Raw genomic sequence first — 26668 nt, 5'->3', positions numbered from 1 at the left:
TTATCCAAATTGATGAACGTTAAACATCATTTTGTGAGATTTTACCACGTTTTTCTTTATCTTCTCTGTCTCTTTTCTCTATTTATTTTGCCCTTTTTTTCTCCAATGAACTATTTTTTTCTCTACCTCTCAATGGCTCTCTCTTAGAATGCGGTAATGTTCATTGGATCAGTTTATTATTTTTAAGGAAGCATTTATTACTTATACAGAAATGAACAATTTCCGTACATACCAACCTTTAAAAATTCTGCTTGAATAGAGATCTTTTCGAGCACAGTTCTGATTTATCAATCATAAAGTTCAACTTTTCTCTTCCTAACTTTTGTCTAGGACAAGCAATGTATCTTCAGTACAGTATTCTTCAAAATAACTTCCTTTCTTTCGCCAAAAAAAATCTACAACACATTTTTTTGTCGGTTTCGTTAGCTTTTTGGACAATACCATCAAAATAGGCAACTTGTACTGATATGTTTTTTGAAAATTTTAAATAACTAATTTTTTTGGACCAGAAGTGTTGTTATAATCTAGAGCTTCGATTAATTTTTTTTAATGTAAGTCTGAACTTAAAATTAAAATTCAATTTTTGTGTCAGAAATAGTTTTGCAAAGCATCCGAAGACTTGCCTTTTTTGCTTAAAATCAAACCAGGTTAGGATATTGATCATAAAAACTGATTTATATTTTGGTTACTTTTCTCATTCGTGTATTTTTCTCAATCGTCTTTTCAGTGACCACGATTGTTGTTTTTTGTGTTAATAGGCTGTCTGGGTCACAAAAAAAATCTTTGTATGGTTGGTTGAAATACAACTGGAAATCCTATTTGCACTACCACAACAAAAAGTCAGTCTATTGCTTTTAATTTGAAGTCACCCATTTTTGTCTCTGGTACACGGCAAACAGTGTTTACCATTTTAAACTGTAATAGAAACCGTTTTTTGGGATTGTTAACACATCTGTGATGCATTTTGCTGATCAATTGACTTTTCTGTGCAAAGGTGCAATTTTTGTGCTTATTTTTTTTAAGGGTCACAAATGATACAAATAAAAAGAGTGGCGCGATGAATGATTCGTGAGAACAGACAACCGTTGGGTAAATTCTCTGATGGTTAGAAGGTTCATTCAATTGGAAAAACTTGATTGTCAGTAGTATTGAACAGATCAAAAAATGCTTTCCACAAAATATATCTTTTGATAAACACAGTTCCGCAATATGTGGGTATCGTTGAGTACCTTGAGGTCGCACAAAATGGCATGGAAATTTTGTTTTCAGAAACCTAGTTTGCGATGAGTATAATTTCCCACTTCAACTAACGTATTTGATAGCACCAGTCGGAATTGATACACATTACCCCAAAAAGCAAAAATCTGTAGATATTTTGTGCGAGTTGTCATGAAGTGACATCGACCTCTGTTTGTTTGGTAAGTATATTAAGAAATATTGTCTGTACGGTGACCACGAATATTGTATTTTGTGTTAACAGGCTGTATAGGTAGCACAATGAAAATTCTTTGTATGGTTGGTTGAAACACAACTGGAAGTCTTATTTGTACTAAAACAGCAAAAAGTCAGTCTTTAGTTTTTTTTTATTTGAAGTCACCCACTTCTGTCACCGGTCTACTGCAAACACTGTTTTCTATTTTAAACCACTAATAAATCCCAATAAATCCGTTTTATTGGATTGTTTTTGCATTTCTGATGTATTCTGCTTCTCAATAGATTTTTTGAAAGTTGCTGTTTTTGTGTTTATTTTTTTAATGTGACATTTGATACCAATGAAAAGAAGCCAGGCGATGTCTATTTAATTACAACAACATGTGGCCGTGGATTCTTTAAATTGAGCGGTAGAAAAATTTTGAATGTTGGTCATGCTGACAAACAGCAATACTTTTTATGTACCTCAATTTGTGTTTCAAAATTCTTCGCGGTGAAGATTTCTTTCTGTTGTGTTTTCCAATAGAGTGGAAAACACAAGCTTTTTTTTGGGTGCTTTAACCAAAAAAGATGAAACGCTTATCTGGTAAGGATCTTGTAGTAAGTTTCTTACCAGATAACCGTTGCAATCATGCGTCTCAACAGACAACCGTTATTTGCAAGACTCTTACAAGATTTTAGCAGAAAACAGTTTTTCGCAAGAATCTTGCAAGATCTTCGCAGATAACCGTCCCAGTTTGTCTAGGGTTGTTGCTGGAATTCTGGACAATTTGCCGTGAGTTTTAATTGCAATGACTCTTTAGGGGATGCGGTCCTGCAGGTGCTCTCTTCCGCATACTTAGCTACCTCACATTTGAGAGGTGAAATAGAGTCACCACTGAAAAATTCACAATCAGGACAAGTTTCCTTAATCAATTGGTCAGCTAGACAAGCCATTTTTCCTCTCTAACCGTTTCTTCACCAATTCAGTCTGGCGTTATTCCCAACAGAGTGAATTACCGTGGTGTTTTTTGTACAACTAAGAAAAACTGAGAGTGCTTACAAAAAATGCAGATTTAGCATTTAGCTTATTGCCTTAATTTTTGCGGTGTTAGGCCATTCAGAAAATTCACAAAATATTTGCGAACAGTTTTTGTCGCAATCACATCGTTTTTATTCACCAGATTTTGCAAAGGCCTTCAATTCATTGGCTGAAACAGAATCAGACGTTAATGAGAGGATCTAGTACAATGCTTTTTCAGAAAACTTCTCAATTGTGAGTTTAGTTTCGAGACAAAACAAGAAGATAAAAAAGCTCCCATATCATGAGTCCCGTGTCAGCACTCAGTTGATTGCCCGATTGCGTGACTTTAAAAATAATTGACAGTCCTAATATATGGTTTTATTGAACGTAAATTTGAACCCATCTGTCTGGGTTTTTTTAGATAATATACTGTTTTGAGTACTTGGCGCTCATACTTCGTAAATATTGTACAGGGCTCTTGCTAGACCAGGCAACAGTCTCTTCAATTGTCCGTCCAGGCGTAACTTGGATTTTGTTTTGTTTAATTAATGTTATGTTGCTGGTATAAACAGATTCCTTTCAATTAAAGAGTATGCAATGAATAACTGTTTGGGCGATTTGAGATATTCATTTAATTGGACGTGGCTATTTTTTAAATACGTTTGTTAACGGCCGTTTGCTTAAAAACAAATTAGAACTTTTTATTGCCAAGTGGCCAAAATTACAATGATATTTAGGCTTTTGCGAACTTGAAAACGCGAAAACCTGGTTGACCCTTCATAGACACCTTATCAAAGACCATGTATGGTTCCATTCAAGTCTAAGCAAAATTTCTTGCATGATCTTGCTATGGTTTCTAAGAAGGCATTTATGAATTTTGGTATAATTTAGTTTACATGAAATTGGTAGTATAGGCAGAGCAGCACGTTTGCGATAGTTTTTCCACCGATGGAACTTTTTTACGGTCTTAGATATGGTATCCAGGAAGCCATTATGATCTTAGATATGGAACTTAGGATCCCATATAGGATCTTGGATATAGTTTCTAAGACTCAGCAAAAATGTTAAACACTTCAACCAATTGAAGGTTTTTCAATCCATCACAAATGTTAAGTTGTTTGATCCTGGATATGGTATCTAAAAGGTCTTTATGGTCTTTGATATGGTATCTAAGAGACCATATATGAACATGAATATGGTTTATAAGATTCAGCAAAAACATTTCAAACACTGATATAACCAAAGGACATAAATTGATTAAAGATGACTCCTGTATTATTAATTTATTAGCATCTTACCTTCAATAAACCAAAGAAAAAATTTAACAAAGTTAACGCCGTCTCCAAATGCAATTATGCCTCTAGAGTTTTGAATACCAACAAAAAACCTCGTTTCAGAGTACTTCAATTTTTGGGTGGTCTGGGATATATGGTATCTAAGAAGCCACACACTCCGTATACGACTTTGATTTGGTATATAAGATCGGTGTATGGTGGTCAACCCGATTTTATGCACTGGATTTTTTGATGTCAAAATTGGTCTTTGAAGCAAATATTCGGCATCTGTAAGCTTTTTTCATTGAAGAAGTGATTCTTCGTTATACCAAGGAGTTTATCGCAAATCTGGAAAATGTTAATTAGTAACGTAGCGGTTTTTTGCACTGATTTTTCAATTGGTTCTGCTTCCCTATCTTTTTAGTAGTCAACGAACAGTTTTGTGGCTAGGTGCAACATTGTTTGCCTAAATCTCTTTAAAACAATGAAAGCAGACAAGAGTCTCAATGAAAATTATACTGCAACCAATAGAAGGCAATGAGAAAAAGTGTTAACTCTAAAACACTAAAAAAATTCTTACAAAAATCCACCGCTTTCCCCACTGCAAGATGAGGTTGCTTTGCGATGATATCCACCATTAACACTGACAGCAGTTGACCGCAAATCTTGCATCAACATTTTTCGACAAATCCTCGACCCCGTAGAAAGTATCAACACTGAAATTGAGAAAGAGGACAGAGTAAATTCACTAGTTTGAAGATGTGCCCTTTCGCAGTGCGATGGTTAGCTTATATATATATTTTTTTAAAAATGGAGAAATAAAATCTCGTAAATTAAATCAATCTTAGCTGTGTGTTGGTAAGACATATCCAGTTTGTAGAAGTTTTTGTTCTCCTTCTATGATTCAGTTGACGTGCGTTTATCTGAATTTATATTTCTGGGAATGAGCAAAGCTGCAATCAGGCTTAGAAGAATAAAAGCTAGTGTGATAGTTGTTACATAATGTTGAGACTTCTTCGACAACACCTGTTCGAAATAAGCGAAAAATGGCAGACTTAAATTTCTCAACGATAACGCTAGAGAAAAAATTATGCCACGAACTTTCACTGGCACGTCCAGTTGAACCAAAGCCACCAGGGATGAAATTCTTACCAGCTGCATAGAAACCCTCAAACCCAATAAAATTGCGATTGCAACGTTAATATGCGGGCAGAAGTACAGCGATGAAACCAATACAGACGAAACTGAAAAACAAATTAAAGACTGAATTTTAAAACTAACTTTGAATTTCAAAACAGGGAATGTAATAAAAGCAGTTATTAGGCCAAATTGCTGTGCTAAAAACAATTTTAGGTAATCAGATTTGGAAAGGTAATAGGACTTTAGATCCGTGCCGTGGCAATAATCGTTTGTTTGACCTTCAATAAATAAAACATCCGTTAAAATGTAATTGAAGCCATCGTTTATCATTTTTCCGGCTGTGCCAATCAGGATTAAAAGTAAATAGTTCTTCAAGAAACTCCAATTTGTCAAAACAGACAAAAACACCTGGCCATACGAATCATCGCTTTTAGATTTTGTGTGAGTAATTTCTAAGCAATGATGTTGAATTTCTGTAAGTTTGAAATTGTTAGGAAGAGTTTTCTTGTTTCGTTTCGCAATATTTTCTAACACTCTAACAGCTGCAGCTTCTTTGCCTCTTGAATGTAAGAATTCGGGCGTTTCTTCTAGCGTAAAAGTTAACAAAATTGACAAAACCATCGGGGCTGACGTAAGTATTAAAAAGTATCTCCATGATAAGTTTTCGTTCGTAAGGACAAAATAACCCGCAATAATGGGAATGGAATCACCCAAAGTTGTGCCGGCGATTTGCTCGGCAACTAAGGTTCCAATCCAGACATACTGAGATGGTAGAAGTTCTCGAAGATAGACGTTTCCGATGCTAACAGCTCCTAAAATTTATGGAACTAATTTTCTGACTCCCAGGCTGAGGTGTGCACCCGAAATCTTCCTGGTCCAGACCAACCCCGACCGAAACCACCCCGGTCCACTCAAGTGCGCTCGAATCCGCCTATGATCATAAGTGGGCTCATTTCACATTCCAGACCCTGTAATTTCGAGCGCACGAAGGTCAGGTGTGAGCTCGAAATGGTCTAGATCAGGACGATTTCGTGCGGACACCTCAGCCTGGGCTGGGCTGCTTCATGGGCTAAATTGTACGCACTATTCCGTATACCAAATAGTAGAAGCCAAATAAGTAAAGATTACTTGAATCTGTTGAAGTCACTGAGAAAATTTGGCAATAATTGAGAACCAAAAAGCGGTTCGATATACAGATCAGAATTTTGAAGTGAGTTCAATCACTCACGTAACTTTGCTTTAAGAACAAACTTGCAAGTTTAAAATCTGGCTCGTTTTATAGGAATTTGTCATTGCAGAATATAACACCGCATAGATGTGGCTTTTAAAAATTTGTACGCCATTAATTTTGTTTCAATTTAAATTGAATCTTGGCACATCAGGTGCCAATACAATATTTATGAGCTATGTTACCTAATAAAGAATGTAAATTATGCGATTTAAGTCGGTGAGTTATATAGGTTGCCATCAAATCATAATTTTTCTGAAATTACGTGACCAATGTCCAAAAAGACAGATTGCAATAAATAAATTTTCAACGATTAAGTACATAGTTACACAAAATGTGGAAATGAGTAACTTATATCTTATGATGGGGGTTACAACTGATGACAAGTATTCATGGATAATTTTACCAATTGCCTCAGTTTTGGGCATGTTACTAACTTTATTGGCCAAGAGACCAAATTCTACGGCTTAATTGTTCTTGCCAAAAGTTCTATGGGTCAATGCAAAACCGTTCATTGTCTTGTTAATCCACTATTAGTATCGAAAGTGACAAAACAATGTTAATCACCAATTAGGTTTTCATTCATTCCCCAGACGAACTCCAACGGTTATCTTGTAAGATCTTGCAAGATTCTTGCAAATAACGTTTATCTTGCAAGGTCTTGCAAGACTCTTGCAAACAACGTTTATCTTGCAAGATGCAAGATCCGGACGTTTATCTTGCAAGAATCTCGCAAGATCTTGCAAGATAACCATCACAAAAATTTAGTAGTTTTAAACTTGAAAACAATCAGAAACGTTGATTTAACGTTTTGTGTAGCGATAAAACAACGTTTTTACTGATTGAATATGTCCATGGCGAAAAAAGCCTTTTCACTGATTCCAGTCACATTTAATCATAAATAGTGTTCAAATAGCATGAAAAAAAATCGAAAACAGTGCGTTGAGTTAGACCATACACGTAAGGGAGTCAGCAAAGTTGATAATACGTTTTGCATAGCGATAAAATAAGTTTTTTGATTGATTAAATGTGTACATGTCGAAAATCCTAAATTGTCAGTTTGGTAAGCCTTCTGATCCTGCTGCAGCGCAAAAAACCCCCTGCCCTTTCTCTGACCCCTTCTGCGCATTTTGATGATGTTCCTATTTATACGTTTTAGCCTTAGCATTTTTAGGATCATGCAGCAGCTAAGGCACGTTTCCGGCGCTTCTTGCAAGACGGTTATCTTGCAAGAGTCTTACAAGATAGACGGTGATCTTGCAAGACTCTTGCAAATTGGACGGTTATATTGCAAGATCTTGCAAGAATATTGCAAGATCTTGCAAGATAACCGTTCTAATTTGACTGGGGTTCTGTATTAAGATAATGTTAACGTGCAAATGGGTGAGTTGGAAATGGGGTATTTTTATAGTGTGCAAATTAGTGACATATTTTTGGCGTGGAAATTTGTATAGAAACATTGTCCAAAATTTTCAAGAGAACCCCAAAAGCATGCATCAAGAAAAACGATTGTCAACAAAGTGGCAAAAATGATGTGTCAACAAGATCCAATGATAAGAGATCTTTACCGGAAATAACTTGCAAAATGTTACACGATAACTTTTGATCTTGTAAATTCTTGCAAAATCGCCCTGGTCTTGCATTATTTGCCAGAATCTTTCAAGACCTCACAGTATGATTATCCGGTCTCTCCCGGATTAACTCGAACAAACAAAAACTGGAACAACTTTCAAGAACAAATTCTGATTAGAGGCTGATTCAATTTGATCAGAGGCAAGATTTAGCGCTGATTGTCTATGTCTTTGAGTCGTCAGAAACTCTGAGGGGAGAATTTCTCCGTCACGCATATATCGGTTATATTGCGCCCGTTTGATCTTTTATTAACCTGAAAGCCTTGCATTAATAGATAAAAATTGAAGAAAAAAAACAAAGCTGTATGTTCTGGCACTTTTACCATACTTCATCCTATCATAGTAAATAAAGGTACTGAGTGACAAATTTCTCGTGTGATGAACTTCTCTATCAATCTAATAAGAGTTGATTCGAGCGTACGAAACACTGGAACTGGACTGAAAGAATTCTGGGCATTGGTCCCATATAAGTGTGCACAATGATGTGAGAAGACGTGACTATGGTCAGACATCATTGTGGTGATTGATCTGTTCAGAAAAAGCTTTGAGTGTTTTAAATGTGCCCACAAAAATTGGAGTGCACGAAAGTATAAGTGTCCAACCATCTTGGTTCCTTATTTGGAGGTTGTTTCGATCTGGTCCTTTTCTCCCTTATTTTGCCCTTTTCCCCTTTATTCAACATCAAGTTGAGAAGCTGTGTCATTCAATTATTTGAAGTTATTACGACGTACCTCTAGTTAGAGAGACCATCATTCTGCAAATAACAATCCAAGCGAAACTTTCGGACACACACGTCAGCAAATTCCAAAATGTCATGAGAACACAGAACAAAATGGTGGCACTCTTCCGACCGAATTGGTCTGCAACGACTCCAACTGGCAAATGGGCAAACACGGACCCGCCCATGCCAACTACCGCTAGCACAGCCTCCCTGCTTGGACTCAGTTGCATCTCAATGTAAAGTCGGGAGTTCAAGAATGGTTGGGACTCAAGGTAACTATTTGTGCCCATAAAGGCTAATGAAATAAATAAGCATGAAACAACTTGAGCCTTGCCGAATCCCAGATAATTGATTATTTCACCAGGCGATAAATAAATATTTTCAGAAGGGCCTTTTTCCGATCCACGGGAATCAGAGCCAGAACTTGGAAATTGATGCTGAAGTAAATAATCATGCTCAGCATTTTGAAGTTTTTCTGGCTTCGATTTTAAATCTGCTGTCATAATGCTTCCAGATGAACAGCTACTATAGAGCTAAACGGTTTGTCAGTTACAATCAAAAGATTAACAAAAGCTGCAAACGGTATAGCTTTTATTAGTAGCTGTTCAATGAGAAACATAATAACTACACATGCTGAGCAAGATCATTAAATAACGCATCAATTTTTAGCAGCAAAGTATACAGAAGAGTACACGAGAAATTAATCAGCATAAAGAAGTAGGCTTTAATAAATTTAGAAGCCAGAAGTCAAAAGGGTATCTTGGTGACCTTGCATGTAATATATACTTATTTACTCTGGTTTAGTGTTTTGATTTTTTAAGCCCTAAAGCATATCGGCCTTGATAAATTCAAAAGTTTTACTTCTCCTAAATATAAGCTAATCAGTTTTATTTCTAAATTTGTTCTTGTTGACATTGTTCCGACCCACTTTAGTGGGAGGAGCAACTATATACACAAATTGATTCTTTTCTTGAGTCAATTTTAGCCGATCGATATAATCATCGTAGAGAGTTCTGAGTGATATCATTAGAAAGCCCGTCCAACGCAGATTAGGGAATGAAAAAGATTCTTTTATTTTAACTTTTTACATAGAATTATTGAGGCTTACAGTTTTGTCAATAGTAAACGATATGCCGTTGTTTTTGTACACATGTTGCGTATTTTTGACCAAATTTAAACGGCAATTTTGCTAACTTATACTACACTTGTTAACGGTAGTGTGTTCGATTTTATCTTTAAAGTTAGAGGAGGATTGCTGAAATGCGAGTACTTAGGCTCAAAATTATGGTAATTTTTTTTAGAATTCAGAGTTTTTTCGTCAAAAATGGGACCAAATATGTTCTTTAAACCCACCTCCTTCAAATTTGCTGAAAGTATATTCCAAAAAAAGCCGTCATATTCATTGTAGCCTCAAAAAGTGAGCTAGTTGTACGCGCGCTGGCTTCAAGAATCTTCTTGAACCTTAATTTTACAAGTTTTTGCAAATTTAAACTCGATAATTATTCAAAATGCATTACCTACTTTTGATATACTGAACAATTTTGTTTAAAATTGATGTATTTTGCAACCGTTTGAACAATTGAGTGTTTTTGTAGATGCACAGCAATATCAGGGCTGATCTTGATCACGCCATGGACCCTTACGCTAAAAATCTTTTTAGATTTGAGTTGGGCACGGATTTGTTTTATTATTTCATACGCATTTATAGTTTTTTATGCAAATTACGGACAAGATTTTCAAATCAGAGCTCCGTTTCTCATAGATACTATTTACGAAAACAATTTGCAAAAATATTTATGGATTTCTTTTGTTTTGCTTTCACATTTTGAAGTTTGTAGTCAAATGACTTAGCCTCACCCAGTACAGATCCAGTTGGCTTTATTGGGAAGTAAAAAAGAACCTAGACAATGCTCTCAGTTGTTACCCAAAGTCTCCTATGACTTTGAATATGATTGTTTTAGGAAAATGTTGGTGATAATTAGAAGTTGGCCACTATTTTAACTTATTTCTCTCAACATAATAGAAGTACAGCGTAGTAAAAGTACGGCCCATTTTTACTAGGCCCACACTTAGATAAAAAAACGCATAGTCTCAGTAAAAAAACGCGGAAACTCATTTTATGTGAGTTATAATTTAATTTTGTAACAGTTTTGTAATTAACCAAAGTTATCTTTGCAATAATACTACGAGTTTTGGAAGGAAGTTTAATTTTTGAGTATAAATGAATATTTTTAGGTTAATTTTGTTTCCTTGTAGAATTATCACATTATTTACATGACTTATTGAAAGATAGCAAAGTTGAAAAAATACAATTCTCTCGCAAAAATTGGTGGTTTTTGTTAAAAAAGTTTTGCCTATGTTTGTCTTTCTTTTTGTCATGTTATGTCATATACATGATACTCACAAATCTCAATTGCATCCCCAGGACGTTTAACAGAAGCTAATAAAAGATTTAAGTTTACAGCTATTTGTTTTAATGACTTTCAATTCATTTTTCAAAAAAGAGTACTTTCAAAAGTTTCTTTTTTGCTCTCATTTTGGTCCCCATGTATCTCAATCTCAATAATTAGTTTTCTCAACCACTTTCTCTGATTCAAACATTTTTTTTCTGTTGGTTATTTGTTTCAGTTGATGCCTTCGACTATTTAATTTCACACAAAGTTTTCGAGATTTCTAGACTGTTCAATTTTTGGGTTTCCCTTTAAAATAATTTCTAAGTACTCATTTTTATAGGAAATATCCGTTGATGTTCCGATGAAAAACAAGTGATGATTTACAGTTCCAGCAAATATCATCTTATATTTACAGTGCCCTGAACACTGTGGTGTCATTAAATTGTTTGTGAAGTTTTGGTTTCTGACTTCGTCTCATTATGATCATGTGAAATGGGCTTCCTCGGGTGCTGCATTTTAATCCATCTCTTTTTTGAAATTTTATGTCTGTTATGTCATTTGAATTTTTTGTTTTCAAACACATAATTGGATGGTGTTATTTTTTATATCAATTTTTGGTGGATTTGTTGCTTATTCTCCTTAAAAAACATTTCTTCCTCCATTTCCAGTGAGCTATACATCAATTTTTATTATATCATTTTTAGTTTTTAATCTTTTTTACAACAATGAAACTTGAATTGACAATTAACTTGGTTAACAAAACGGTGGTTATCAATACAACAGATCAACAGTTTATGAATCTCATTTCATCAGCTTTTTTTTTATTTTTCCACATGTAAAATGTTTGTTTTTTTTTCTCCCCACTTTGGTCAGGTAAGCATAAAAATAGTAGAACTGCACATTAATAAAGTTTCCTTTTGCTGCAATCGTTTTGGCGGCTCATCATAAAATGACCAATCTGGACCCTTCTTTTTGTGAATGGGTTAATAAATTTGGCCAAAAAAGCAAGTCAGAATCATTGAGGCAGAACCCTTGATCATATCTGTCGACAATGATAGCAACAGTATTGGATCAACCATATCCCCTCCAATTGGTTGAGCACCCAAAGAGCAAAATAGTCAACTAGGGAGCCCGTGCCAACACATTGCCGCTAATCCTCGAAAAGCGGTGTTTGACAACGATTGCATCAGTTTACGGAAAGCTACAGACGACCCCTGCGCTTGGAAAGAACCGTTGTCACTTAACAAAGCCAACCGCTTGAGTATTTTCTTGAAGGTTGCCGATATTCGGCCAAGGACTTCATTTGCAAGGGGAACAAATGTGATTCCCACTTTTATGCAGTTATCGTCGTGGAGGCAATATTTTCTTTCATCTGCCGCATCAAGCGCGTATCCTGCCTTTGTTGCCGCATTAAAGAGAGAGTTGGATTGCATCGACGAAGTAACAGTTACATTAAATGCAGCAGGTTTCCCCGCTTTCGAAGTCGGGACAAAGATGTCTCCGGGGCGTGATTGGCTTTCTGGAATGAGGTTCTTTTTTTTCCACTACCGGCGAGAGATTCGCAGATGAGCAAGCAGACACTACTTTATCTCGAATCTAATCATGTCCTGCAATTGCGTCTCCTCTACTGTGACACGCAATGACATGGTCCTCATAGTTATCAAGAACTCCTGCTTTACAGAACGGGCACTTCCTTTCGGCGTCGTAGACAGGGACAGCCAACCTGTACTTTGCACTAATTCTAAACTCAATTGGTGCCATATGAAGCCCAAGAGCTGGAATGGGGGGAGCAGACAACCAGGCTCCGGCATGTCGAAGAGACAATTGAGAGAAGTCGGGCAGATTCTCTCACACAAGCTAGTTTCTCTATGAGACCATGAAAGTTTTCTCTATCAAGAGCATGTTGGATCGTTTTTTGCGAAGAATTTGAAATGTCCAGTTGTGCTATACTGGAAAAAAAGATCTTGAAAACCTTGGCAGTTTTTTGGGCTTTAACCGGTTATTATTGAAACAAGATCTTCAGATGAGAGAACAGAACCAACGAAAGATGCTTTATACTGGTCTTGGCATTGGCGAACACCCAACCCTGAAAGGGTTATGGGCAGGGTTGCCTGAGTCCATTATTCTTCTGGAAGAACAGTTCCAGGGATATTCTCAAGTTTTTCGCGCTGTTGGGAATCAAATTCCTTTAGGGATTTAATAAATGGACAACGCAAAGATTACACTATTTTGGGGACCCAATGCAGTGGCGTAGGATTTATAGGGCGCACTGAGGGTCATCAAGATAGTCCAACTTTTCAAATAGTACTTTTTTTTCCCCTATCCTTTCGTTAAGTTTCATGCAGACAAACTCTGGGGTTCCTAACGCAGCTCCAAGAAACTCAAGCCCCGAAATATTAATTCGTTTTACTCATATATCCAGTCTGTCTAAATCTACCGGGGACCACAGTTCACACTTATCGACCCTATCGTGGAGGCCGCGATCAGGTCCGAGCTGGCATAGAAGATCCCAAGATCTAATGAGATCGTACTCTGAGCCCACCAAGACACCATCATCTAGAAACCAGGAATGTTGTTGAAGCTCTGGTGAAGATTCTTGAATTTTGTATATAATGGGCCAGAGCGTCAGAGAGAAAAGCAAAGGGCCCAAAGGATACCGCTTTCACTGCTAACAACAAATCACTACAAGATTCCATAAAATTTTTGAGTTATTTTATATTTGTACTTTTTAAAGGATTCTTGTTTCTTTAATCAATTATAACATTAACCACATATCCCATTGGTTTTGAAATATTGCACAATTGAACAGTTTTTATTCTCTTAGTGACAATTTTTTTAGCGGCTTCATTGCCATTTCGGAAAAAGTTTAATTGAACTTGTTAATATTGACGGTATTTGTTCTTCTTCTGTAGTCTTATGACTGAATAATGGACGGTCTTAATTGATTCCTATGGAGATTTAAATGGAGCATATTTCAATTTTTTTAGTTAACATCTAATAATAATCACTTTGAAATTAAGTGCTTTAAAAAAGACACGTGTTTTTGATCTTGGCACTTTTTTGATCGACCTGTTATTCCGTAGATAGATGTTATTCTCTAAAATCATACCTAGACCTTTCACTTCTCGTCAGAAACCCAACGATTTTCTGGCAACAATTCTATCTTGCCGGGTAGGCGAATTATATAAATCAGTGTTGCGATGACCGATACAAATGCGAACCAGCAATTTCAACAAATTCTGAACAAAAAAATCTATTTGATGAAAAGCAACCTCTGGGGATAACCTATGAGTTATTTTAGTCGCAATTTCACATTAATTTTCAATAGACTTTGTAACAGACACAGAAAACACATTATGCGATTTTGTTGCCATGTGTTTTAACTTCAGGTTGTTTTGCTCCTTTTTTACGGAAGTCAGTACAGCTAGCACTGGACCATTGAAATTTTGTGATTGTGCTAAGGTATCTCGTCGAGTAATTTGACAGGACTTTCAACGAGGCCATCACTGATTCATCATTTGGTAGCCAATTAAGTCAAGAATGTGGATGAGCGGGGTCAAATTTTATGTGCGTACGCTGAATAACGAGGCTCCTTGTTGATGTTTTAATATCAATTTGTCTGATACTTCGGCTTTTATGACAGACTTGGTAAATATATCTGTTATTTTCCGTTATTGTGTTCAAATCCTATCAACATTAACAAACCGCTCCTTAATCAACAGAGTTATGTTATATTTTTTATTGTAATCCATCTTTTGTGTCAGCAAAATTTTATGAAAAAGTTTAGCAAAATTAGTAACCAAAAATTGGTCAATATTTACTCATTTGTGATAGATACTCTTTACGAATTGGTGTGATTTGTGCAAATTTTATAATAATCGAAAAAAGTCTGATTTAAATTATGTTTTTTTAAAAAAATCAACGCAGATGAGCAACAATTAGGTAATTTTCCGCTTTTTGAACCCACGTCTGAATATTTCCTGGACCAATGATTTGGCATTGTCTATGTTGTCGATGTCTTAATAGGTTTTGCTCAGAGTCAAAGCTATAAAAAATTTTTTTAGTGCATTTCTGCATTTGTTGAATACTGTGAGTAACAGAACATTTGGCTAAAAGCGCAAAAAGTTTTTAAAAGCATTGCAAAGTTTTTATGACTTCGACTACGTCTGCTTCAACTTGCGACACATTAATACCAATGTTGTTGTTTCCCATTTTTTTGTAGATAAATCTTGATTTCTGTTTCAACGTTTCACATTTCTCACAAAAGTCAACGGTCATTTTCTGATGTGCATCTTTTAGTCAGCTGCTTTACTAGGATCCGACATCTTTTGAATCATTGGAAACTTTCATAGTTGTGACAAAGTAGTATGTTTGATAGTAGACAAAATGTCTTCTTTTTTTTCTAATTCTTTTGAATTTTTTAAATTTCATTCGACATCCAGGGTTCAGCAATTTCTTAATTGTTTCATTGGACATCTACTATTTTGTATAGGTGCATGTTCATCAAGCATTTTTTGCTAAATTTTTTAAGCATTTGAATCAGATCTTTCCGGTTGCCAAGCGACAAAGGTCATATCCTCGCTAAATTTCTCTGTTTCTATTTACGTGTTTCTTTTCAAAGAAAGACGTCTCTTGTTTCCCCTATAACATTCCACTATAATAAAATTTGATGTTATGATCTACCTCAACTGACTGGAATTACACTTTTCATTCTAAACTTTTTTTGTTTAAAACACGAAGATCAAAAAACGATTGATTAATGTCGATATCAATAAACGTGTGATTAAGAAGCGTATGGGAATATACATTTTGTTTGCAACCTCAAACTCATTCCTGTTTTTACCTAAACTGATGAAGAATACCAGTTACAATATTCCTATGATGGCTAAGTTAGTTCATCAAGTGTCGAGAAGTTTAAAGTACTGAAAGGACAAGGATTTTCGGAAAACCTAACCGAGAGTCATTTTTTGTTCACCAAAAACGCATACTTTGGGGCGGCAAAATACAAGCTGCAAATCAAAATGAACATTAGAACGTATAGCAATTGTTTTGATTGAGTTGAAGTGCTCCTATTGAAATCAATTGATGGAATTTTTTGGATCCATTTTTTTGGATGACGCCCGTGATAGGACATGTAATTATCTGTGAGAGTATTTTCAATATTTTCCACTTTTTAACATTGGCCAAGACCATCAAATTTCAGACAATATTAGCCAATTGCTCAATAAACTGTGCAAACAACACGTTTTTATTTTTCACTGCATAAATTGTCTCATAAAGGTGGACTGTCACAGATGGCTGCACTGTATGTTTTCTTTTTTTCCTATAATTTATCAACTTTATCTGAAGTTTGAACAGCGACATCTTGTCGGGATATACTAATTCAAGAGAACCGTGTCCAATGTGAGATACTAAAGGGTCTTAATATTTAGATCTCAAATAGTTCGTTAAACTCTTCTAATGTCATTAACTGTTGCCAAAGAGAAAAGAATATGAATGAACTGCAGTTTGTAGGGAGATGTCTTTGTTGGTTGAATTTTTGATATGTGCTATTCAATATTAAAAACTGCTTCACAAAAAAATGTATTGGTTTATGATAACACTTTTTATTAAGCATTTCAACAATTTTTGACGGCCGGGAACGATCTTTTTCTTCAGCAAATTATAAGTAACTTTATGTCTCTTCAATGAAGTATTCAATTATTCCTCAGAGCTAATTTTGTTTTTTTTTCTGGAGAGTAAATATTTATTTCTGTATTTCAATCTCTCTAAAACTTTTTCACTGGCTTCCAAATGCTACGCATTAAATACCCTTCGGATCCATTTTTAAAACCTTTCTTCAAAAACATGATGATCGTATTTTAATTTTAGTTGATTTTTTAAAATTAACAGTTATACTTTTCAAAAGTGGGGAGATAGAAAACAAACAAGTTTAGGAATACATAATATTCAAATGATGTTTAGAAAACCAATCTGGCGATTGAAATATCCTACAATTTTTTAGGAGTTTATTATGATTATCGTGACACCAATAGTTGAGAAAAAATAGTACCACAAAAATCATAACAAAAAACCCAGCAGTATATTAAGCCCAAGTACTGTACCTCGAGAAAGAAATGCGAAAAATCGTCTCTCCACCTATTGTTGTGATCGGTTTTTAAAATGTCAATCCTTTTTCACGTATATTGAAGCCAGATATTGATACTTATAAAATTGCTGCTTTTTACATAAATATAGCGGATAGAAAACGAAATTCGATAGTTGAACTTTTTATGGTTTTGTAAAGCAAGCAGCCAGTTTTTTGAGGCAGCGTAGAAAATACACTTGCAGTGAAAGTTTGGACTACACCACACTGCAGTCTCAGGTTTTTTCAAATTCTTACAAATTCCTTGCAACAAAACAAAAGCAGACAAATTTAACCACAAGCATAACAAAAGCCACTCTTACTGACACTCGACTTTTTACTGCACTTGATTTCTGAAAACTATAATAGCAGCTATTGAAATCTAGTTATCCAACGGAAAACCAGAAAAAAAACGATTCCTGAAAATCAATTGTAAAAACAAAAAAACTCATTCAAAATTCACTGTTTTTGCATCGGAAGTGTATGAATTTAAAATAGCGAAACTGAGTGAATCTATACAATTTACCATCCTTTATTGTATAAACCGCAATAATTAAAAATTTCAAAATCTTGCAAGAATCTTACAACTTATCGTGAAAGGGAACAACTAGTTTTTGCAAGATTCTTGAAAAGAATCAGTTTTGAAACATTCTTTTATGAGTTTAAACATTGCTTGCAGGATTTTTGCAAGATTTTCAATCTGCCCTTTTAGTGTTTTCTGGCTGCAGGGTACAAGTAGTCGAGCTGGAAATGAATGCTAAGCACGGGAAAGTAACACTATGTCAAAAAATCATCTCAAGTCAAGTTAAAAAAGCGAGATTGTGATTTTTCCAGTTTGAATTTTTTTACCCACCTCCTTGGGACCCACCTCCGTGGTGGAGTTACTTAAAATAGCTTTAAAGGAATCGAACAGAGCACTATGGAAGAGCAAAAACTCAATGTTTGATTTTCCGGGAAGTTGAAGTGAAGATTCTTAGATGAGCCTCAATTACAAATTGACAGAGAGGAGAACAACAAAAATTAAAAATTAAAAAAAAAAACGATAATTTTAGAATGAGATAACTTTAATGCCAATAAAACCAAAAGATATCATTTGAAAGCATGAAGTAGGTTCATTTAAAGCTCAATAGGAAGACAATTAGACCTAAGCTCGATCAGCATAATTTTTTGACTTAAAAACGATCCTCAAATGTCGTTAATATCAATAATAAAACACTCAGATTGTTGGTTTCTCTATAAACAACTCTTTTGATATAAAAACGGAGAGAGATTAAAATAGTTATTTTTGTCTTTAATTGGATGAACTGGAGTTAAAAGGAAAGGATTTGAATGGCTGAAAGTGTTTCTAGTTCGTGCAAAATTTCACATTCAAAAAGTTTTCTGATTGAAAATTTAGAATCAGTTCTTCTGATCAAATTTCATGAAAAAGTCATTGCATTTGAGTTTTTGTTAGTTTAGCGACCAAATATAAAAAAAACTTTCAGAATTTTCAGAATTTTTAGAAGATTCTTGCAAGATATTGAATCCGGGCTGAAAATTTTTTCATTACTTTGTAATTTGTTTAATAAAGAGTTATCTGCTTCAGTTGAATACTAAAGCATTAGAACACCAAATTATTTTTTGCAGATTTTTTTTCATTTTGCAAAAACCATCCAAAATTTTATTCATATTGCAAGATTCTGGCAAGAATTGAATCCACGCATTGCTAGGGAACACTCACAAATGATGCTTTAGAAATGGTAGTTTGAGCAGATCTTCATTAGCTCTACATGGTAAACAAGAACCGTCGACTTGAATTTTTCCTTAGAGGCTAATCTCTTCTTGAACACAATTACAGCCCACTGGTAAACAGTTAATGCATTTTTCGAAACCACGTTTGAATTTTGTTTTTCGTTGAAAGTAGAAAGTTATTAGTTATGGAAAAAAATCAAAATAGTGCCTAGTAGCATTTTAAAAATTAGTCCCAGTCAAGTTATGGTTTGATGACACTAATAAACTTCATTATGTGCCGGGCGCGGTTATCATCCCTTCAGCTTAAAAAAAAGCGACGACTGAAAAAATTAAACTGTTAAAAAACTTCCCTTTCTTGAGTTTAAGTTCATACCCAGGTTGAGGTCCCAGACGGAAAATCGATATGTCCAGACCCAGATGAACGCACGACGGGGGTGTCGTGCGTTCAAATTTACATGGTCTGGAAACAAAGAAAAAAGCACGAAAGTCTGATCATGAACGCACGAATAGTCTGGTGAACGCACGAAAGTCTGATCATGAACGCACGAATAGTCTGGTGAACGCACGAAAGTCTGATCATGAACGCACGGAAGTCTGGTAAATGCACGAAAGTCTGGATAGAAACGCACGAAAGTCTGGATAGAAACGCACGAAAGTCTGGACATGAACGCAAGAATAGTCTGGTGAACACACGAAAATTATATATTACATAAGTCAAAATTTCCGTATGAAAAACTAACTTTTTTCCTAGGCAAGCTATACCGAAAATTCTTTTTGCTTTACACTCTAGATACACATGGGATACTCGATACCGAGTTTGGTTTGATTTGGACAACTCCTTGACCCGATGAAAAAGACCTATTTTTAAAATTATTTATTCGAAATAATCGCAAATTTCCGTATGAAAACCTAACTTTTTTCCTTGGCGAGCTATACCAAAAATTCTTTCTGTTTTAGACTATAGCTAGACAGGGGATACTCCATGCCGAGTTTGGTTTACTATGAACAACTCCTTGACCCGATGAAAAATACTTTTTTTTTAAATTATTTATTCGAAATAATCGCAAATATCCGTATGAAAAACTAACTTTTTTCCTAGGCAAGCTATACCAAAAATTCCTTCTGATTTAGACTCTAGGTACACATGGGATACTCCATACCCGGTTTGGTTCGATTTAAATAATTCTATGACCCTATCAAAAATAGCAAACAAAAAATAGAGACTTTTGGAGAATAGAGAAAATAGCCTATTGTCAACAATTCTGTTGGTAATCTAGGGTTTCCCCTGCAGAATCCTCGACAATAGACCTCATGGTACATACCATACTATATGAATAATGAAACCGATAAATGGTAATGAAACACTTTTGAAATCATCATTTTTCAATTCATCATCTCTAAGTAGTCATAAAACGTGATTATATACAAATTTGAAGGGTAAAGTGGACTTTAAAACCTAAATCTACACCAAGCAAAAGCACCAAGAACTAATATACAAGCACAACATTACTAATTAAGCTGGAAATTTTGTCGACTGCAAACTTACTATAACTTTTTGCGCTTAATCTCTTGCCCCAAATGAAGTACTGTCTCGGAACTTTCTCCTTGGCGGGTACTCTGAAACGTGGAATTTGAACGTATTTGTTCTTGGCATCAAAACCCAGGATCCTGATTGAACCAACTTTTTCGATTTTCATTTGCCCGTACTTATGGGGCTTCTTTTGAATACGTCTTTTAGCACGGTTGCAATCCCCGATGCCAAAAAAATTGACCCATCCATTGTATACCCATTCGGTTTTTATTCCTTTTTTTTCTGGTTGGGCCTCAATTTCCCCAATTTGACGGACTTTGCACTTTTGAACATCTTCAAAACAGTGCTCAACTTTTTTTTGGGTTCGCATTTGGCTTTAAAATTTCTGATCTTTAATGAAGTTGCATGTTCGAAATTGACGCAACGTCTTGATTTCATCAAAAAATCTTCCTTCTTTACTTTCAAATTCTCCAAACACTTATCCTAATAGCCTTCTTGTTACCTCCAGGGCTCAAAAACTCATTAGCATTAATTCTACTTCCATGAATATCATCCTCGAAATAGCGCGAATGCGTCTCAGTAGATCTAAAAGTGCTCGAAACCCGTTAAAAATGGACTATAACAACACTATAACACTTATAACGCTCTGCTGCAGCTGTCTGCACTGTCCTCTGCACTCAAGAAGCGCTGGTCTGCAGCAGGTACGCTGGTCTGCAGCAGCTACCGTTCTGCCATTCGGTGAGGGGGCTGTCCGTTCCATTTCATTTCATTCGAAACCGTAACTTACTACTAAAACGGAATTCCCATACATTTCATTTCGCTAGCACCTCATTGCAGGTTAGTTATATGGTCTAGCCGGACAGCGCTTCATAGCACTCCTCCTGCTGTCAGATGACATGCTCAGTGGGTGTCTCTCAGCTGTCATATGACCTCGGGGCAGTCAATTCGAATATTTCACATTGCCAACACATATAACTTACCTGTAGAGAGGCGAAATACAACTTGCATTCAAATTACTTAATTCGGATGCCCTCGAGCTGCCGAATATATATAGCTATATATGGTTGTTGTTAGTTAAAAAAAGATTACAGATCGGAATTATACAGATCGAACTATAGTTACTATATGGGAATCCCCAACCCCCCCCCCAAACTGGTTTCAAAGCTTAATATCTCGAAGATGACTGAACCGATTCTTAAAAATGAAGGTGTTTTGGAATAAGGAGGAAACGGGCTATCATCTGGAACTTAAAAAAGTTCGGAAAAACAAATTTTAAATTTTGACGATTCTGACCCCTTGATCGAAAACAGCTCATTTTCGACATTCTTCAGTAATAGCAAAAAAAACAACGCCTCTGTTCACAGATAACATTGCAACAATATACATGACCGTAACGCAAATTAGCCAAGCTTTATTTTAAGCCATAGAACGCTTTCTAACTCTATCTATGCTCGAAGTTATTAACAAAAACAACTTTGAAAATTCGAATTTTTTCGAAATTTCCACCTCAAGTACGTCGTACTCTTTGACCAATTTCTCAAAATTTTTTACGTATTTTCAGGTTAAAATTGGTTTAGTTACAAAGCTGCGATATTAAGCTAAAAAATGCGTACTTGAAATCATAGTTTCGAAGTACAAACACAATTTTAACGCAGGACTGATTGTGAAACAAGGCGTTTTTTTCTTTTTTCTTCCAATTCCGTGCAATTTTTTTTAACACTTCGTTTGAAAACACTTCGTTTAACACTTCTTTGTATACATATCTAGAAAGATGAGTTTCTAAGCAGTATAACAAGCATACATATGCCAGATAAATATTCTGTAATGGTAAGATACGTTGATAATCTTGAAAATTTAACTAAAAAAATTGAAAAGTTTCAAAAACTTCCTCCAATTTTCATGCCTAAAACATACATTAAAGACCCTTTCTTTTCGCGCAACCTTTCTTTCACGCCTGATTCATTGAAAATCATAACAGATTTTGAGCGTGGAGTCCCTCAAAAACAAAAAATTTAATGTTTTTTCTGTTAGTACAGTGAAAAAATTATAACATTTTGAGACCCAATGCAAATTTTTTCACCGAAGAATCTTTTTCAAAGCAGGCAGGCTAGTTTTTCCTTTTGATTTGCCCTAAAAACACAATCGGAACTCTTCGAATCATATTTGCTTTCATTTGAACAACACATTGACCTGGACTCAAAAACTGACCGCACTCGATGAGGCTTAACTTTTTCGATCACCGAACATTGTTTTGGACACCAAATCGTCAATTTTAGTCCAATTAAGCTCATTATTGGTGGGTATGCTCCATTTTAGCCCTAATTGGAGATGAAATAAAAAAAATGGACTGAGCGAACCATTTTGGACAAGTTTATACCTATTTCCAACAAAATATCTGAACTTTTTCTATCACCGAACGTTGTTTTGGAGACCAAATAGTCAATTTAAGTCCACTTGTGCTCATTTTTGGTGTGCAGGCTCCAATTTAGCCATAATTGGGGATGAAATAAAAAAATGGACTGAGCGAACCATTTTGGACAAGTTTTCAATTACTTCCAAAAGTATCCGCGCTCGATGAGGCTTAACTTTTTCGATCACCGAACATTGTTTTGGACACGAAATCGTCAATTTTAGACCAATTATGCTCGTTTTTTTGGGTATGATTCACTTTAGCCACAATTTGTGATAAAATTAAAAATTCGGACTGACCGAACTAATTTTGACAAGTTTTTACCTAGTTCCAAAAAAGTATCTGAATTTTTTCTGTCACCGAACATTGTTTTGGTGACCTAATCGTCAATTTTAGTCCAATTGTGGTCATTTTTGGTGTGCAGGCTCACATTCAGCCAAAGTTGGGGATGAATTAAAAAAAATGGACTGAGCAAACCATTTTGGACAAGTTTTCAATTACTTCCAAAAAAGTAACCGCGCTCGATGAGGCTTAACTTTTTCGATCACCGAACATTGTTTTGGACACCAAATCGTCAATTTTACACCAATTATGCTCGTTTTTTTGGGTATGATCCACTTTAGCCACAATTTGTGATAAAATTAAAAATTCGGACTGACCGAACTAATTTTGACAAGTTTTTACCTAGTTCCAAAAAAGTATCTGAATTTTTTCTGTCACAGAACATTGTTTTGTTGAGCAAATCGTCAATTTTAGTCCAATTGTGCTCATTTTTGGTGTGCAGGCTCATATTCAGCCATAGTTGGGGATGAAATAAAAAAAATGGACCGAGCAAACCATTTTGGACAAGTCTTCAATTACTTCCCAAAAAGTAACCGCGCTCGATGAGGCTTAACTTTTTCGATCACCGAACATTATTTTGGACACCAAAGCGTCAATTTTAGTCCAATTGTGCTCACTATTGGTGGGTATGCTCCAATTTAGCCGTAATTGGGGATGAAATAAAAAAAATGGACTGAGCGAACTATTTTGGACAAGTTTATACCTATTTCCAACAAAGTTTCTGAACTTTTTCTAACACCGAACATTGTTTTGGAGACCAAATCGTCGATTTTAGTCCAATTGTGGTCATTTTTGGTGTGCAGGCTCCAATTTAGCCATTATTGGTGATGAAATTTAAAAATGGTCTGAGCGCACCATTTTGGACAAGTTTTCATTTACTTCCAAAAAAGTATCCGCGCTCGATGAGGCTTAACTTTTTCGATAACCGAACATTGTTTTGGACACGAAATCGTCAATTTTAGACCAATTATGCTCGTTTTTGGTTGGTATGCTCCACTTTAGCCACAATTGGTGATAAAATTAAAAATTTTGACTGACCGAACTAATTTTGACAAGTTTTTACCTATTTCCAAAAAAGTATCTGAACTTTTTCTATCACCGAAAATTGTTTTGGTGACCAAATCGTCAATTTTAGTCGAATTGTGCTCATTTTTGGTGTGCAGGCTCCAATTTAGCCATAATTGGGGATGAAATAAGAAAATAGACCGAGCGCAGCATTTTGGACACGTTTTCAATTACTTCCAAAAAAATATCCGCGCTCGATGAGGCTTAACTTTTTTGATCACCGAACATTGTTTTGGACACCAAATCGTCAATTTTAGACCAATTATGCTCGTTTTTGGTTGGTATGCTCCACTTTAGCCACAATTTGTGATAAAATTAAAAATTTGGACTGACCGAACTAATTTTGACAAGTTTTTACCTTTTTCCAAAAAAGTATCTGAACTTTTTCTATCACCGAACATTGTTTTGTTGACCAAACGTCAATTTTAGTCCAATTGTGCTCATTTTTGGTGTGCAGGCTCCAATTCAGACATAATTGGGGATGAGATAAAGAAAGAACTGAGCGCACCATATTGGACAAGTTTTCAATTACTTCCAAAAAAGTATCCGCGCTCGATGAGGCTTCACTTTTTCGATCACCGAACATTGTTTTGGACACGAAATCGTCAATTTTAGACCAATTATGCTCGTTTTTGGTGGGTATGCTCCACTTTAGCCACAATTCGTGATAAAATTAAAAATTCGGACTGACCGAACTAATTTTGACAAGTTTTTACCTATTTCCAAAAAAGTATCTGAACTTTTTCTATCACCGAACATTGTTTTGGTGACCAAATCGTCAATTTTAGTCCAATTGTGCTCATTTTTGGTGTAAACGCTCCAATTTAGCCATAATTGGGGACGAAATTAAAAAATGGGCTGAGCGCACCATTTTGGACAAGTTTTCAATTACTTCCAAAAAAGTATCCGCGCTCGATGAGGCTTAACTTTTTCGATCACCGAACATTGTTTTGGACACGAAATCGTCAATTTTAGGCCAATTATGCTCGTTTTTGGTGGGTATGCTCAACTTTAGCCACTATTTGTGATAAATTTAAAAATTCGGACTGACCGAACTAATTTTGACAAGTTTTTACCTATTTCCAAAAAAGTATCTAAACTTTTTCTATCACCGAACATTGTTTTGGTGACCAAACAGTCAATTTTAGTCCAATTGTGCTCATTTTTGGTGTGCATTCTCCAATTCAGCCATAGTTGGGAATGAAATAAAAAAATGGACTGAGCGCACCATTTTGGACAAGTTTTCAATTACTTCCAAAAAAGTATCCGCTCTCGATGAGGCTTAACTTTATCGATCACCGAACATTGCTTCGGACACGAAATCGTCAATTTTAGACCAATTATGCTCGTTTTTGATGGGTATGCTCCACTTTAGCCACAATTTGTGATAAAATTAAAAATTCGGACTGACCGAACTAATTTTGACAAGTTTTTACCTATTTCCAAAAAAGTATCTGAACTTTTTCTATCACCGAACATTGTTTTGGTGACCAAATCGTCAATTTTAGTCCAATTGTGCTCATTTTTGGTGTACAGGCTCCAATTTAGCCATAATTGGGGACGAAATTAAAAAATGGACTGAGCGCACCAATTTGGACAAGTTTTCAATTACTTCCATATAAGTATCCGCGCTCGATGAGGCTTGACTTTTTCGATCACCGAACATTGTTTTGGAAACGAAATCGTCAATTTTAGGCAAATTATGCTCGTTTTTAGTGGGTATGCTCCACTTTAGCCACAATTTGTGATAAAATTAAAAATTCGGACTGACCGAACTAATTTTGACAAGTTTTTACCTATTTCCAAAAAAGTATCTGAACTTTTTCTCTCACCGAACATTGTTTTGATGACCAAATCGTCAATTTTAGTCCAATTGTGCTCATTTTTGGTGTGCAGTCTCCAATTCAGCCATAGTTGGGGATGAAATAAAAAAAATGGACTGAGCGCACCATTTTGGACAAGTTTTCAATTACTTCCAAAAAAGTATCCGCGCTCGATGAGGCTTAACTTTTTCGATCACCGAACATTGTTTTGGACACGAAATCGTCAATTTTAGACCAATTATGCTCGTTTTTGGTGGGTATGCTCCACTTTAGCCACAATTCGTGATAAAATTAAAAATCCGGACTGACCGAACAATTTGGACAAGTGTTTACCTAGTTCCAAAAGTCTGGACATGAACGCCTTCATTATAACCTTCAATAATTTGTTCAATTCGTATCTTATGATCTTTTGTCAACTGTCTGCTTAGTTTCCCGCTTCGTGATCAGACATGTCTGATCACGCGTTCACGTTGCTCTTGAGTGTTTTATGTTTTCCACTTTCATTCTCTTGATATTCTGCAATTCAAATCAGTTGTGCAAATCTTCTTTTGAAATCCCGCTCCGCGAGTAAACGCAAGAAAATTGAATTTGGATCTCGCACCGCGAATCGACAATTAATAATCTTTCCGCATACTTGTACCGCAAATCACTACACTAAATAGATTAAGTACGACATGGCGCAGTCAGCAGCCAAAAGAACACCCCTTGGAATTGACCCTTTCTGGGACAAACCAACACCGGATCCACCCCTTCGCTGGGAGAAGTGGAGGGTACAGTACAAACTAGCACTCTTGGCCAAAGAAAACATCATTTTGGACACG

General features: G+C 35.6%; 1 protein-coding gene across 1 annotated transcript; it reads right to left on the bottom strand.

Moving 5' to 3' along the window:
• Positions 1 to 4603: 4603 nt before the first annotated feature.
• Positions 4604 to 8767, bottom strand: LOC142338412 (uncharacterized). The gene is made up of 2 exons (XM_075388170.1): positions 8439 to 8767; positions 4604 to 5660 (listed from the first exon to the last, which is right to left on the bottom strand). Exons 1-2 carry the CDS (start codon positions 8716 to 8718, stop codon positions 4606 to 4608), a joined length of 1335 nt encoding a protein of 444 aa, XP_075244285.1. The 5' UTR covers positions 8719 to 8767; the 3' UTR covers positions 4604 to 4605.
• Between the last annotated feature and the right edge of the window lie 17901 nt (positions 8768 to 26668).

This window comes from Convolutriloba macropyga, chromosome 4 (assembly GCF_964194025.1).
Source record: "Convolutriloba macropyga chromosome 4, txConMacr16.3, whole genome shotgun sequence".
Classification (NCBI taxonomy): domain Eukaryota; kingdom Metazoa; phylum Xenacoelomorpha; order Acoela; family Convolutidae; genus Convolutriloba; species Convolutriloba macropyga.
This window is presented reverse-complemented; position numbering and strand designations above follow the sequence as displayed.